The following is a 14,946-nucleotide window of genomic DNA, read 5'->3' on the forward strand; positions in this document are numbered from 1 at the left end:
GCCATTTTGAAGTATTTTTACAGTTTAAGAGAAATAACAAAACTTCTACAACCCAACTTTTTTCTTCTTTTAGTATATCATTTTTCCGTATATATTTAACTATTTGAGCAAATAAAAAATGGGGGTAACCGACTTCGTTTTTCTGTCAAAGCGATTTTAAGTAAAAAACGCGCGCCTTTTGCTGTGTTTTCTTGTACAACTGTCTCGCGAGCGCGCACTTAATACCGGAAAATTCGAACAAACAGCGCGCGCCACTATGCGCAGATGGGGTGCGCAGTGCAATTCAAGGGAATTACCTTTAACCAATGGCACGGGTTATTCACATTTTCCAGCTTTCAGTGAAATATGATAAGTCACTGTGCCCCTCGCAATCTATCCCTTTTAGAAATGACTCGAATCTGTGAATAAAACAGCTCTCTGTAACAACTCTGTAACTGCGAGGAAGCTAAGAGGCCTCTGCTAGCAGGGAAAGTCAATACTAATGCGCGCCAAAGAAGAGTAAACTTATTCAAACCTCTGGCGTGCGTGTGACACTAACAGCGGCTGCTAAGCAGAATAGGCATAAGGCGGTTATCAATAAAACAACTAAAATTTACAAGCCTTTTAAAAGTAAGAAGTCATAAAAGAGTCAGTCTTTCCTTTATCGTGTATTGTCAAATTCCTAGAAATCAAGTTTCTTCAAGAGACCATCATGGTTTTTTGGTTTCTTTGGAGTATATAATGAAATAATCGTTCAAATGACAAACGTAAAGCCAATGGTTTCGGCGCGAAAATCTTTCACTTGATTTATTGATTTGTAATTTCTCTATCAACTCTAATTCGCGCAAAGAAGAAGAGATTTAGATTCCCTCCTTTTCAACATGTATAAAAGGCTTTCAAGATAAGTAAAAACATAATATAAAATAATACAAAGTTTAGCGCATGTTTTTGTCGCTTTACAGATCAAAATATTTACATGGTCAAAATATTTACATGTTCCAAGTAAGAGTCGAAAAAGTTTAGTTCAAGCTGTGTGTGAGTGTAAGGGAGACCATAAAGATAGTTTCACAAACGATTTTTAGCGGGAAACGCGGTCTGGAGCGCATCACTCCAGAGGTGTTATCGAAAATCGGTAGAAATGACGAGAAATTATATTCCCTAAAACACAATCCTACCTCTCATGCATGAAATGATAGGTAAATAATGTTATGAGTCTAGAATTTGACTAATAATAAGTTTTTTTGGCAAAATTATTCTGATTTTCCTTAGACATTATGCAAACATGATCGTCAAACTATCTTGAATTTTGCTTTATAACTTTTCAAAATAATAAGAGAAAAGAGAGAAAATTCATCTGGTGTGAGCATAAGATATTGCTTGTGCAATCTGTAACAGTAACATCTTAATATTTTGAAAAAGGAAGAACTTCTGAGACGATAAACAAAGCAAAGAAACACAATCTTCGGTCGCCATCTTGTTCGAGCTGGTGTTTATACTGGGTCCGCGGAGGTCCGCGCATACTGAATATCTTTTGCCTGCTTCTAAAAAACCGGCCGCCAAGAAAGCGGCGAAGAAACCCGCCGCTAAGAAGGCTGCGCCAAACCCTGCGAAAAAACCGGCCGTCAAGAAAGTAGCGAAGAAACCCACCGCAAAGAAGACCGCCAAAAAGCCAGCCAAGAAATAGAGCGGTCTAAAATCGCTTTATTACACACACAAACCAAACGGCTCTTTTAGGAGCCATCCACATTTATAAAAGCAAGGCCCCACTCAATCTGTATCTCATGCTCTCAATAAATCACAGTATCGATTGAATACGATTACCGCGCTCTCAACAAAATACTATAAATATTATATCACTTATTTTGATAGGGGCCCCTCGTCTGGTCAACTCTATCTGTTTGTAACAGCTTCGAAGAATTCATCTCTTAATAACGAAGCGTAATAGAGAAAAGAACCATTAAAAACAAGAGTTCATAAATCATGGAGTCATAAATCAGGACCTGAATTCAGCCCCTTTCAAACGAAAATTACAATTGTTTATACGGAAATAAAGAAGCTTATCTTTTGTAATCCTGGCCTATGAACATTTAAACCCAGCACTTTTCTATCGGTGATTCGTGCTCACTATTCGCAAAACTGCACGAAATCATTTACTTTCCGCGATAAGAATGAATGCGTAATTTCGTTTTGAAAAAAAGCGGAAAACAACGATTATCATTGATACAAGGATTTGCATACTTTGTAATTTCGTTAAACTAAAGAAGCATGGATTAGTGACTTTATTGCATGTGGTGGCTCCTAAAAGAGCCGTTTTGTTGTTTTCTTGAGAGGAACTGTTTACGCTCTCTCGCCACGGATGCGGCGGGCAAGCTGGATGTCCTTGGGCATGATGGTGACTCGCTTGGCGTGGATGGCGCACAAGTTGGTGTCCTCAAACAGACCGACGAGGTAAGCCTCGCTAGCCTCCTGAAGAGCCATCACGGCAGAGCTCTGGAAGCGAAGGTCAGTCTTGAAGTCTTGAGCGATCTCACGGACCAGGCGCTGGAATGGCAGCTTGCGGATCAGAAGCTCGGTCGACTTCTGGTAGCGACGGATTTCTCGAAGTGCGACGGTACCGGGCCTGTAACGATGAGGCTTCTTCACTCCACCGGTGGCAGGAGCACTCTTACGCGCTGCCTTGGTGGCAAGTTGTTTACGGGGAGCCTTTCCTCCGGTAGATTTGCGGGCAGTTTGCTTGGTACGAGCCATTATCTCTTTGAAACGAGTTCTCTCGAAATGCAATAAAATACAAATGATCGTCGGCTTCGAGGTTTATACTAGCCGCTCTAGAATCTGATTGGTTAGATCTCTCTTCATCTGATTGGTTCCTTTTGTCTACACAAATGGCGCCAAGATTTTCTGTGCTTCTTACTGCAGTGTTCTCCCGAAATGTCTTGGCAGATATGCATAATGACTCAAAATAGCTACATCTGTCCAACAGACATAATGTGTTTGTACCTTCCGCCGAAGTAAAATCATCGATCAAGTATAAAGTAGAAGAGATATTGGTTGTTTACTGTAAGTTGAAACCGCGTGTTGAACAGCGATGGGATCGAAATTGCTATTCATTTGAATTGTAAATTAAGGACGCATACTTGACCTTTCAGGTTACACTTACGCAATATGAGAGGGAACGCCATGTTTCCTTGTAGGGCCGCATAATGTCTATATAAAGCATTGCACCCATCAACAAAGCATTCTACGCATATTACATCGAGTTCAACATGTCTGGTCGCGGCAAAGGAGGAAAAGGTCTAGGGAAGGGAGGCGCGAAGCGTCATCGCAAGATCCTTCGTGATAACATCCAGGGCATCACCAAGCCCGCCATTCGCCGTCTCGCCCGCCGTGGTGGAGTCAAGCGAATTTCTGGCCTCATCTACGAGGAGACCCGTGGCGTTCTCAAAGTCTTCCTTGAGAACGTTATCCGTGACGCGGTCACCTACACCGAGCACGCCAAGCGTAAGACTGTCACAGCCATGGACGTAGTCTACGCTCTGAAGCGACAAGGCCGAACCCTGTACGGATTCGGCGGCTAGATTATCTAGTCAACACAAACCAACGGCTCTTTTAGGAGCCACCACATGCAATGAAAGTCGTGATCAAGCCCATCAATAAAATTATGCCACAGAACTCGTTTTCACTCACACAAACTTTTAACATAAAGCGTACATTATGCATTTAAGGGTAGATTTTGGGCGTAATCTTACCTTGGTTCTTAAACAACATTTATATTTCCCCATATTATATCATAAAAGCAAACAGTTTTTAAAAAAAGTTGTAGAGACTACTTTGCTTTGAAGTCGTTGTGATTTTTTCTTTACACCGCAATCTCAAAACCAAGGACGTTCCCTGTTTCCATCCCGAAAGACTCGCTTCCGAGGATTGTAATAACGAAACTTTTTTATTAGACCTATTTTTTCTTCATTCGCGCTCTTCTTTTTAAGACTTGGTAAGATACTCATTACATATCTAATAATTAACACGACATCATACACGGACAGAAAGTAGACTCTAGATAGATTTTTACGTGACATTAGTTTGATTGATTTGCGCGCTTTTTTCTTGGTAAGATATTTATCTAATTCTAAGAACATTGCATTCTACCTGGAGAGAAAATGGCGGGAAAAGGTCTATGCGCTAAAGAAGAACAATTATCATATGATTGCAAAGAAGTTTTATACAGAAAGGGGTTGATTGCATGATGCAGTCATGACTCTTGTGTCATGTGGTGGCTCCTAAAAGAGCCGTTGTTATTTTTGCAGCAGAAACTGCTTATGCCTTGGCCTTCTTCTCGGTCTTCTTGGGCAGAAGCACGGCCTGGATGTTGGGCAGCACACCACCCTGAGCGATTGTGACACCGTGGAGCAGCCTGTTCAACTCCTCGTCGTTCCTGACAGCCAACTGCAAGTGACGGGGGATGATCCTGGTCTTCTTGTTGTCGCGGGCAGCGTTGCCGGCCAACTCGAGGATCTCAGCGCTCAGGTACTCGAGCACGGCGGCCATGTAAACCGGAGCGCCAGCACCAACACGCTCGGCGTAGTTGCCCTTGCGCAGATGACGGTGGATACGACCGACGGGGAACTGAAGCCCTGCACGGGATGAGCGGGTCTTGGACTTAGTGCCCTTAGCTTTGCCTTTACCACGACCAGACATTGTCAGAGTTTGTATATTGGCTACCTGAAAGTGTAGTTAAATGAGGTTAACGTAGGTCTTAACTATTTTATACCGATAGCTTGATAATCGCCGGATCGAAATGCACCAATCAAAATTCTTGATTTTTCAAAGCAGTTGACCTTGTGTCAAAAGCACACTGGATTATCATATTAACCTGAAAATAACCAATCAAATATCAGGATTTTCGATCCGAATACTAAGTAATCCACTCGTAGGTTTGATATAAATACGAATTTGCGATAACAGCTTCATCATACGCAACTTGAGTTTACATCAAAATGCCGCCAAAAGCTCCCGTAGGAAAATCCGCAGGCAAGAAGGCCGTCAAAAAGCAGGTCGGAGAAGGCAAGAAGAAAAGAAAGGGAAGACGTAAGGAAAGCTATGCTATCTACATCTACAAGGTGCTGAAGCAAGTCCACCCCGACACCGGTATCTCGAGCAAGGCCATGGGCATCATGAACTCGTTCGTGAACGACATCTTCGAGCGCATCGCTGGTGAAGCTTCCCGCCTGGCGCACTACAACAAGAAGTCCACCATCACGAGCAGGGAAATCCAGACGGCCGTTCGTCTGCTCCTTCCCGGTGAGCTGGCCAAGCACGCCGTAAGTGAGGGAACCAAGGCCGTCACCAAGTACACCAGCAGCAAGTAAACGGCGCAATCCGTGCTGCACAAACCAAACAACGGCTCTTTTAGGAGCCACCCAAATGACACAAAAGTCACTGTGCCTCATGCTATCATGCCTGTTAGAAATAAGAGTTGAGTGTGCAAAAATATCACGATCTCCCTACACATCTTTGTCCTTGAGACACTGCACTAATAAAAACTTGAGCGGTGTAGGACAGTAAACTTATCCAAACTCATTAGATAGAAGGCTAGACATGAGGTGGTTTGCTATCCAGTAAAAAAACAAACATTTACAGACCCCAACCTGCCCAAAAGTAGAGTAATAGACGGAGTAGTCTTTCTTTTATCGTGTAATATCAAATTACTAGAAATAAAGTTTCTTGGAAGCGTGAATAACGTATTCGTCGTCCCACTGACATCCATAAAGCAAATGGTTCTGGCGCAATTAACCGGTTCACTTAATTTATTGATTTCTAATTCTTACATCAACTCTATTACGCGCAAGAAAATAGATTTAGATTTTCTGCTCTCGTTTAGTTCAAGTCGATTCTCGAGCTCTGCATTAAAATTAGTAGATTGCACTGGTTTATTTAAGTTTAAGTTTCTCAAAACACTTAGTTTATATTGAGTCATGAATCCTGCATTCGAAGACTTATGACCAAGACCAAAAATGTTCAACTGTTGAATGTAAACAGAAAACCATACGGAGAAACTAGAAAAAATACTCCAACATAGCATACACACACAAGGCAAATAATACCAACAAATTCCCTTAAAATGTTGTGAATCATATCATAAAGTTGCGTGTGAGTGTATTGGGGGACTAAAGATAGTTTCACAATCGACTAGGACGTTTCTAGGTGTTGTCGAAAATCGGTAGAAATGACGAGAAATTATATTCCCTAAAACACAATCCTATCTCTGATGCATGAAATGATAGGTGAATAATGTGATGAGGCTAGAATTTGACTGATAATAAGTTTTTTGGCAAATATTTCTGATTTTCCTTAGATATTATGCTAACATGATCGTCAAACTATCTTGAATTTTGCTTTTTAACTTTTCAAAATAATAAGAGAAAGGAGAGAAAATTCATCTGGTGTGAGCATAAGATATTGCCTGTGCAATCTGTAACAGTAACATATTAATATTCTGAAAAAGGAAGAAATTCTGAGACGATAAACAAAGCAAAGAAACACACTCTTCGGTCGCCATCTTGTTCGAGCTGGTGTTTATACTGGCTCCTCGGAGGTCCGCGCATACTGAATATATTTTGCCGTTTGGCGCGCAAACATCAATACTCGCAAGCAATCGCACCGAGAACAATCCAACGCACAATCCAAAATGTCAGACGAAGCAAAACCTGCCAAGGCTAAGAAGCCTGCCAAGCCTGCAGAGCATCCAAAGTACTCTGATATGGTCGTAGCAGCCATCGGCGCCCTAAAGGAACGCAACGGATCGTCCCGCCAGGCCATCGAGAAATACATCAAGGGCAACTACAAGGTCGGAGACGGTGTTGGTGTCCATCTGAAGCTGGCGCTCAAGCGCATGAGCGACAAGGGAAAACTAGTGCACACCAAAGGTGTAGGAGCTTCTGGTTCCTTCAAACTGAACAAGGCTGCTGTTGAAAAACCAAAGAAAGCGAAGAAGCCAGTAGCAAAGAAACCCAAGGCTGCCAAGAAACCCGCCGCCAAGAAGTCCCCGAAGAAAGCTGCAGCAAAGAAGTCCCCCAAGAAGGCAGCGAAAAAACCTGCTGCTAAAAAACCGGCCGCCAAGAAAGCAACGAAGAAACCCACCGCTAAGAAGGCTGCGGCAAAGCCTGCCAAGAAACTGGCCGCCAAGAAAGCAGCGAAGAGACCCGCCGCAAAGAAGGCCGTCAAAAAGCCAGCCAAGAAGTAGAGCGGTCCAAAGTCGTTTTATTACACACAAACAAACCAAACGGCTCTTTTAGGAGCCATCCACATTTATAAAAGCAAGGCCACATGCATTCTATCTGCATCTCATGCTCTCAATAAATCACAGTATCGATTGACTACGATTCCCGCGCTCTCACCAAAATACTATAAATATAACATGGCTTATTTTGATAGGGGCCCCTCCAACTCTATCTGTTTATACCAGCTTTGAAGTCATCCCTAAATAACGAAGCGTAATAGAGAAAAGAACCATTAGACAAGGCCAAAAGTTTTCATAAATCAGGGCCTGAATTCAGGCCTTATCAAACGAAAATTACAATTGTTTGGACGGAAATATCTGGCCTATGAACATTTGTACCCAGCACTTTTCTATCGGAGATTCGTGCTCACTATTCGCAAAACTGCACAATATCATTTACATTCCGCGATAAATTGGATGCATTTTTTCGTTTTGAAAAAAACGCGGAAAAAAACGATTATCATTGATACAAGGATTTGCAAACTTTGTAACTTCGTTAAACTAAAGAAGCATGGATCAGTGACTTTATTGCATGTGGTGGCTCCTAAAAGAGCCGTTTTGTTGTGTTCCTGAGAGGAACTGTTTACGCTCTCTCGCCACGAATGCGGCGGGCAAGCTGGATGTCCTTGGGCATGATGGTGACTCGCTTGGCGTGGATGGCGCACAAGTTGGTGTCCTCAAACAGACCGACGAGGTAAGCCTCGCTAGCCTCCTGAAGAGCCATCACGGCGGAGCTCTGGAAGCGAAGGTCAGTCTTGAAGTCTTGAGCGATCTCACGGACCAGGCGCTGGAATGGCAGCTTGCGGATCAGAAGCTCGGTCGACTTCTGGTAGCGACGGATTTCTCGAAGTGCGACGGTACCGGGCCTGTAACGATGAGGCTTCTTCACTCCACCGGTGGCAGGAGCACTCTTACGCGCTGCCTTGGTGGCGAGCTGTTTACGGGGAGCCTTTCCTCCGGTAGATTTGCGGGCAGTTTGCTTGGTACGAGCCATTATCTCTTTGAAACGAGTTCTCTCGAAATGCAATAAAATACAAATGATCGTCGGCTTCGAGGTTTATACTAGCCGCTCTAGAATCTGATTGGTTAGATCTCTTTTCATCTGATTGGTTCCTTTTGTCTACACAAATGGCGCCAAGATTTTCTGTGCTTCTTACTGCAGTGTTCTCCCGAAATGTCTTGGCAGATATGCATAATGACTCAAAATAGCTACATCTGTCCAACAGAAATAATGTGTTTGTACCTTCCGCCGAAGTAAAATCATCGATCAAGTATAAAGTAGAAGAGATGTTGGTTGTTTACTGTAAGTTGAAACCGCGTGTTGAACAGCGATGGGATCGAAATTGCTATTCATTTGAATTGTAAATTAAGGACGCATACTTGACCTTTCAGATTACACTTACGCAATATGAGAGGGAAAGCCATGTTTCCTTGTAGGGCCGCATAATGTCTATATAAAGCATTGCACCCATCAACAAAGCATTCTACGCATATTACATCGAGTTCAACATGTCTGGTCGCGGCAAAGGAGGAAAAGGTCTAGGGAAGGGAGGCGCGAAGCGTCATCGCAAGATCCTTCGTGATAACATCCAGGGCATCACCAAGCCCGCCATTCGCCGTCTCGCCCGCCGTGGTGGAGTCAAGCGAATTTCTGGCCTCATCTACGAGGAGACCCGTGGCGTTCTCAAAGTCTTCCTTGAGAACGTTATCCGTGACGCGGTCACCTACACCGAGCACGCCAAGCGTAAGACTGTCACAGCCATGGACGTAGTCTACGCTCTGAAGCGACAAGGCCGAACCCTGTACGGATTCGGCGGCTAGATTATCTAGTCAACACAAACCAACGGCTCTTTTAGGAGCCACCACATGCAATGAAAGTCGTGATCAAGCCCATCAATAAAATTATGCCACAGAACTCGTTTTCACTCACACAAACTTTTAACATAAAGCGTACATTATGCATTTAAGGGTAGATTTTGGGCGTAATCTTACCTTGGTTCTTAAACAACATTTATATTTCCCCATATTATATCATAAAAGCAAACAGTTTTTAAAAAAAGTTGTAGAGACTACTTTGCTTTGAAGTCGTTGTGATTTTTTCTTTACACCGCAATCTCAAAACCAAGGACGTTCCCTGTTTCCATCCCGAAAGACTCGCTTCCGAGGATTGTAATAACGAAACTTTTTTATTAGACCTATTTTTTCTTCATTCGCGCTCTTCTTTTTAAGACTTGGTAAGATACTCATTACATATCTAATAATTAACACGACATCATACACGGACAGAAAGTAGACTCTAGATAGATTTTTACGTGACATTAGTTTGATTGATTTGCGCGCTTTTTTCTTGGTAAGATATTTATCTAATTCTAAGAACATTGCATTCTACCTGGAGAGAAAATGGCGGGAAAAGGTCTATGCGCTAAAGAAGAACAATTATCATATGATTGCAAAGAAGTTTTATACAGAAAGGGGTTGATTGCATGATGCAGTCATGACTCTTGTGTCATGTGGTGGCTCCTAAAAGAGCCGTTGTTATTTTTGCAGCAGAAACTGCTTATGCCTTGGCCTTCTTCTCGGTCTTCTTGGGCAGAAGCACGGCCTGGATGTTGGGCAGCACACCACCCTGAGCGATTGTGACACCGTGGAGCAGCCTGTTCAACTCCTCGTCGTTCCTGACAGCCAACTGCAAGTGACGGGGGATGATCCTGGTCTTCTTGTTGTCGCGGGCAGCGTTGCCGGCCAACTCGAGGATCTCAGCGCTCAGGTACTCGAGCACGGCGGCCATGTAAACCGGAGCGCCAGCACCAACACGCTCGGCGTAGTTGCCCTTGCGCAGATGACGGTGGATACGACCGACGGGGAACTGAAGCCCTGCACGGGATGAGCGGGTCTTGGACTTAGTGCCCTTAGCTTTGCCTTTACCACGACCAGACATTGTCAGAGTTTGTATATTGGCTACCTGAAAGTGTAGTTAAATGAGGTTAACGTATTTTATACCGATAGCTTGATAATCGCCGGATCGAAATGCACCAATCAAAATTCTTGATTTTTCAAAGCAGTTGACCTTGTGTCAAAAGCACACTGGATTATCATATTAACCTGAAAATAACCAATCAAATATCAGGATTTTCGATCCGAATACTAAGTAATCCACTCGTAGGTTTGATATAAATACGAATTTGCGATAACAGCTTCATCATACGCAACTTGAGTCCAACCACCGCATAATAAACATTTCTGTACATACTCAATATGAGAATGGGAAAAGATTCACAACATAGCATGTTCTAACCATTTTGACAAACTTTGTGCAGGCAGCGCCAACGTTTAGGGTCCAGGCCTGCATGTTTGTATAATACAGGCATAGGGAACGGGCTATAGGATAATTTGACTCCGAAATAGCACGTATTCCTACCTAAACCGGATGGATTTGCCTTGGTTTTGCTCTTGCAGCGAGCATGGTAAATGAGTAACTCGACCACCTCGACCCCCAGCGGCGGCGGTTACATAGCGCGTAGTTTGAAAGGTCAAAAGCGCGTAGGGACAGAGCTCGCTGGAGGAGCAAAACCAAGGGCGAATACATCCAGTCAACGTAGGAATACGTGCTTTATTCAACACTAACAAGACATTAGACTTCATTTCGGAGTCAGATTATCCTATAGCCCGTGAGTAGGGCAATCAAAAAAAGCAAAAAAATTGGGAAATCCCCAAACACTGTATGTAATTGTCGTAATAATTGTTTTTTTTTTCTATATTTTTGTCCGCTTTTGACGATTTTTTATTTTGCTTTTCCTTTTGTCGAACTCAAGGTGCATACATCTTGAAAAAAACTTTGCAGGAAAATAAATAAAAAAGAACATATAAAATCGCTGGTTAAATGGTTGCATGTTTTAATTTTTGCGGGTAAATGAGTGGGGGTGTTAGCGTGAGGAGGGGCTGGTAGCTGGTGGTGTAACTATGCAATTGACAATATAAAAAGCTGGCAATCAATTAAAACACAACACCAAAATAACAACTAGTGAGGGGGGAAGGGAGTGGTCACAGCTCATCAAAGAGCAAATTAATAAGAGTCATAACATCAGCAATGTTACCATTCTGGATGCTGCTTCATTATATTGATTTCTTGGCACAAAAAATGTCATTCTTGTTGACATAATCTAATTTGCCTAAAGTAGATTGTGTAAACAAATCAAATCTTATCACATTTTCCATGGGCTATGTTCAATCAGGGAAGTTCAATGCACAAGAAACATTGGTTCGTTTACATATTCAATATTGCTCATGCGAAATAAGTGAGCGCATAAGTGTGACAGGGCTGTACCCCCCGCTGAAAGAAGCACACAGTAAAAGTATAATTTAACTGCTATCAGTCCTGATGACTTATGGAAACCAACATAAAACCCTCTTTCTGAAAACTAGAAAGTTGTGTGCATTCAGGCTGGTAGCCAGGGGGGGGTTCGGACGGAACCCCCACACCCTGCTTGAAGGTCCGCTCAGAGCAAACAAAAAAATATAACGTTGGCTGGATATGCCGTGCACATCAATATGTCTTTAAGATAACTATAAAAAATATTTTTTAAATATTTATCTTTTTTTTATTATCGCTATATGTTGAAGAAGCACCCAATTAAAATCACAATTTAGATACAAGATTGAATTTATTCGAAGTATTGATTGCCTAATCTAATAGAGCAAGGAGAGGGTATACCAGAAATTTGGTCCGCTGGAAAAACGAACCACCCCTCTCAAAATCCTGGCTATGGCCCTGAGGTTATTACCTTATAAAAGTGAGAAATTGCTAAAATCAAGCCATTGTGTTCCGAAAAAAAGCTTATTACAATTCACATAACAAAGTGCTAACAGCCATACTTTAAATCTCAATAAAAACAAAGAAAAACAAAGAAAACTAAAATTCTACCAATGCAAGGGTAGGCTAAGCTGAGACCCAATGTCTGACCAATCTCTCTTATTGTCCATGCCAGTCAAACAGCCAGTTAAGTTCTATGACATCTATATTTATAAATTTTTGGTAGCCATTGAAAACAAGGATGTTAAAAAATTGTAATACATCTGAAACTCTTAAGACACCATTTATGACCTAGAAATATGCCCTTTATAATGGGGGTCTGTTTAATGCGAGTAACAGATTATAACATATATGACTGATTTTTGTGAGGAAGAACCATTCCTCACACTAAGATTCTGTATCTTCTCAAATTAAAAGGTGTCTGAGAAAACTATTTCCAACAAAAAAACTTGTGACATGCACATACACAGGGTGTGCGCCCACCCTCTCCTTAGCCACCAAAAAGTAGGTCACTTCTTTCGAAGGTTAATCAAATACTATCTTTTTCAATTTAATACCTATGACTGTGCAACCCCCCCCCACCCCCCTGCCTCAGCAAATCCTTAGTATGCACCTGTAGCCTTTAATAAAGCCGCATTCATCAGGTATATACAGCATTTCTACATATTTGTTCAGTATTTTAGACTGAACAAATAGGCAGGTTAAAGTCCCCAATGACATTTAACTCAAAAAGAGTAGCGACAGATATAAATGCAATATACAGTATCATAAAAACACACCCCAATAACCTATTTAGCCTCCATCGATTCAAGACAACCAACAAGATGGTGACAACAACTGTCCCAAAGAGAGATATTGATGTATAAATGATGCTTCCACTGAGAACAGTTACTACACCACCATGCTCTACTGCTGTTGTTTTCAGTAACCATGGCAACCCAAGGCAAAGTAAAATATCAAAGACATTGCTGCCAATAGTGTTGGAGACCGCCATGTCGCCATCACCATGTCGTGCAACAATAAGACTTGAGATACCATCTGGGACGCTGCTGCCAGCAGCCACAAACGTGAGACCCATAACGACATCTGGTATTTCTAGGGTGTAGCCTATTATCTCCACCATCCAAACAAGTATATAAGACAGACCAGCTATCCAAAGAACGGAAATCAAGAATGTCAAGAAATACCACTTTCGCCATCTGGGTCTACGGCAGTCTGGAATAGTGATAAAAAATAGACAGGAAATAGGTAGCATTATAATCCAGATAATGGCCTTTAAAGTACCCTCTGGCATCACAAATATTGACACCTCCATCCCTTCAAATGATATCGCATCAATCTCAGTCGCTGAAGGACCACCTTCCTCATCTTGTGAATCAGAGGGCTGTTCGTTCTTAATAAGCGATTTCTCCTCTTCTTTTTTTCTTTCCTCACATTTTTCCACTCCAACGTTAAAACACCAATGGAAAAATCCCTCTAGGGTTGAGTTAAAGTACATGATTGTAACATATAAGAGGTACATTAACACCAATGCCATTCCTTCGTACCAGTGGACCTCTTTGTCGTATGTGATGATGACTAAGGCAGCTACGCTGAGCATATAGCAAAAAGAGTCCCGGGTAAGAGGCCACCACGATAAAGTTAGGACACTTCCGGCGAACATACCACATATAGCAACGATAAACAAAATATTGAATACCGCAGAACCTACAATGGTTCCTATTCCGATGTCCCCTTTGGTGATGAACACTCCAATAACTGATGTGAAGAATTCAGGGGCTGAGCTCCCAGCCGCCATAAATGTTGCTCCTGCCACGTCACTCTTCAAATTCAACCCGTCGCAAATGCGTTCCAAAGAGGATACAAAATACTCGTCGCATACTGTGGCGAGCGCGGCAAATGTGTAAATCGCCACAAATACATGAAACACGATTCCACCTTGCTTTTGACGTTGGTACTGAGTCATGAAGTCACTTGGAAAGTCGGAGATGGACGGGTTTACGCAGTTTTTAGCCGCAGTTTCCTGATTTAAGATGCTGTTATTATTTGAAGGCGGAATTGAGCGGCGAAATCGAAAGTGCTCGACCTGTCCTCCTGTTGAAACATTTAGTTGGACAAGTTTTAAGTAAACTGCTGGATAAACGAAGCAAGCCGTGATAATAATCGCTAGAAATCTTGATACAATACTAGATCTGCGCCTCATCTTGACTCTGGGATCCAGGGAGAAAGATAAACAAAAAAGCACGCGCCTCTAGTGTGACTCTCGAGGACTACTCACTTTGTGGTCGTGTTTCAACATGTTTTGAAAGGAGCAAAACCACTCCCGTAACACCCAGGGACAGTAACTATGTAAAAGCGACAGCTGTTTTAGTTGAATAAGAATAAATATTGATTTGTGTGTTTGTTCAGTTCAAGGCGCAAAAATGAACTTGCGTATTTTGAAAGTGCCCACAGTTTATCGTTCATCAAAATAAAGGAAAGTCTCTTGTTTTATAACAAATTTTTATAAGGGTTGGTTTCCACGAGAACAAGGGAATTTTTAGTCAAAGCCCAGAGGGGAATCTGATTATAATTTTAATTAGAAGATATTTTAGAAATGTCTGTGTTTATTTTGTTTAATGATAAGAATCACCTAATCAAATCCAGTCTACGGTTCTATGGTAATATAGTCCACATACAGTTATGGGAGAAATCACGAAAAGGAATGGGAAAAAGTATATTATTTGACGACCCTTTACTTCAATAAGAAATACAACTTTTGGCGATCATTTTCTGCATCACTTTGAATCAAATGTGGTATCTTTACGAGCTGCAAAATCATTTGAAGGCCCTGGCTTTCCCTAGGGCAAAAAAAAATTGGCGGCCACAGCGATAACTCATGTGT

The 14,946-nt window shown here is 42.1% G+C and overlaps 7 protein-coding genes across 8 annotated transcripts; 4 read left to right on the forward strand and 3 right to left on the reverse strand.

Moving 5' to 3' along the window:
- Positions 1–3,168: 3,168 nt before the first annotated feature.
- Positions 3,169–3,648, forward strand: LOC5520545 (histone H4). Its single transcript, XM_001640430.3, has one exon. It carries the CDS (start codon positions 3,243–3,245, stop codon positions 3,552–3,554), a length of 312 nt encoding a protein of 103 aa, XP_001640480.1. The 5' UTR covers positions 3,169–3,242; the 3' UTR covers positions 3,555–3,648.
- A 293-nt stretch (positions 3,649–3,941) lies between these two features.
- Positions 3,942–4,671, reverse strand: LOC5520654 (histone H2A). Its single transcript, XM_001640317.3, has one exon. It carries the CDS (start codon positions 4,669–4,671, stop codon positions 4,291–4,293), a length of 381 nt encoding a protein of 126 aa, XP_001640367.1. The 3' UTR covers positions 3,942–4,290.
- A 299-nt stretch (positions 4,672–4,970) lies between these two features.
- LOC5496697 (late histone H2B.L4) lies at positions 4,971–5,710 on the forward strand. Its single transcript, XM_001618359.3, has one exon. It carries the CDS (start codon positions 4,971–4,973, stop codon positions 5,340–5,342), a length of 372 nt encoding a protein of 123 aa, XP_001618409.3. The 3' UTR covers positions 5,343–5,710.
- Positions 5,711–6,597: 887 nt separating this feature from the next.
- Positions 6,598–7,349, forward strand: LOC5520653 (histone H1-delta-like). The gene has a single exon (XM_048720394.1). It carries the CDS (start codon positions 6,662–6,664, stop codon positions 7,214–7,216), a length of 555 nt encoding a protein of 184 aa, XP_048576351.1. The 5' UTR covers positions 6,598–6,661; the 3' UTR covers positions 7,217–7,349.
- A 1,288-nt stretch (positions 7,350–8,637) lies between these two features.
- On the forward strand, positions 8,638–9,167 carry LOC5520641 (histone H4). Its single transcript, XM_001640301.3, has one exon. It carries the CDS (start codon positions 8,762–8,764, stop codon positions 9,071–9,073), a length of 312 nt encoding a protein of 103 aa, XP_001640351.1. The 5' UTR covers positions 8,638–8,761; the 3' UTR covers positions 9,074–9,167.
- A 293-nt stretch (positions 9,168–9,460) lies between these two features.
- LOC5520642 (histone H2A) lies at positions 9,461–10,735 on the reverse strand. 2 transcript variants are annotated; one of them, XM_048720396.1, is made up of 2 exons: positions 10,671–10,735; positions 9,461–10,214 (listed from the first exon to the last, which is right to left on the reverse strand). In XM_048720396.1, the coding sequence occupies exon 2, from the start codon at positions 10,188–10,190 to the stop codon at positions 9,810–9,812; it is 381 nt and encodes a 126-aa protein (XP_048576353.1). In that variant the 5' UTR covers positions 10,191–10,214; positions 10,671–10,735; the 3' UTR covers positions 9,461–9,809. The 2 variants fall into 2 exon arrangements, with proteins under 2 accessions (XP_048576353.1, XP_048576352.1); XM_048720395.1 differs by having other exon boundaries at positions 10,548–10,730.
- Positions 10,736–11,827: 1,092 nt separating this feature from the next.
- LOC5520538 (sodium/potassium/calcium exchanger 3) lies at positions 11,828–14,425 on the reverse strand. The gene has a single exon (XM_048720391.1). The coding sequence runs from the start codon at positions 14,263–14,265 to the stop codon at positions 12,742–12,744; it is 1,524 nt and encodes a 507-aa protein (XP_048576348.1). The 5' UTR covers positions 14,266–14,425; the 3' UTR covers positions 11,828–12,741.
- Positions 14,426–14,946: the final 521 nt, after the last annotated feature.

Source organism: Nematostella vectensis, chromosome 12, assembly GCF_932526225.1.
Source record: "Nematostella vectensis chromosome 12, jaNemVect1.1, whole genome shotgun sequence".
Lineage (NCBI taxonomy): Eukaryota > Metazoa > Cnidaria > Anthozoa > Actiniaria > Edwardsiidae > Nematostella > Nematostella vectensis.

Coding starts and splice junctions, on each gene's coding strand:
- LOC5520545 (XM_001640430.3), top strand. CDS start 3,243: ATGTCTGGTCGCGGCAAAGGAGGAAAAGGTCTAGGGAAGGGAGGCGCG.
- LOC5520654 (XM_001640317.3), bottom strand. CDS start 4,671: ATGTCTGGTCGTGGTAAAGGCAAAGCTAAGGGCACTAAGTCCAAGACC.
- LOC5496697 (XM_001618359.3), top strand. CDS start 4,971: ATGCCGCCAAAAGCTCCCGTAGGAAAATCCGCAGGCAAGAAGGCCGTC.
- LOC5520653 (XM_048720394.1), top strand. CDS start 6,662: ATGTCAGACGAAGCAAAACCTGCCAAGGCTAAGAAGCCTGCCAAGCCT.
- LOC5520641 (XM_001640301.3), top strand. CDS start 8,762: ATGTCTGGTCGCGGCAAAGGAGGAAAAGGTCTAGGGAAGGGAGGCGCG.
- LOC5520642 (XM_048720395.1), bottom strand. CDS start 10,601: ATGCAGGCCTGGACCCTAAACGTTGGCGCTGCCTGCACAAAGTTTGTC. Junction 10,215..10,547: donor GCACAAAGTTTGTCAAAATG/GTTAGAACATGC, acceptor CTACACTTTCAG/GTAGCCAATATACAAACTCT.
- LOC5520538 (XM_048720391.1), bottom strand. CDS start 14,265: ATGAGGCGCAGATCTAGTATTGTATCAAGATTTCTAGCGATTATTATC.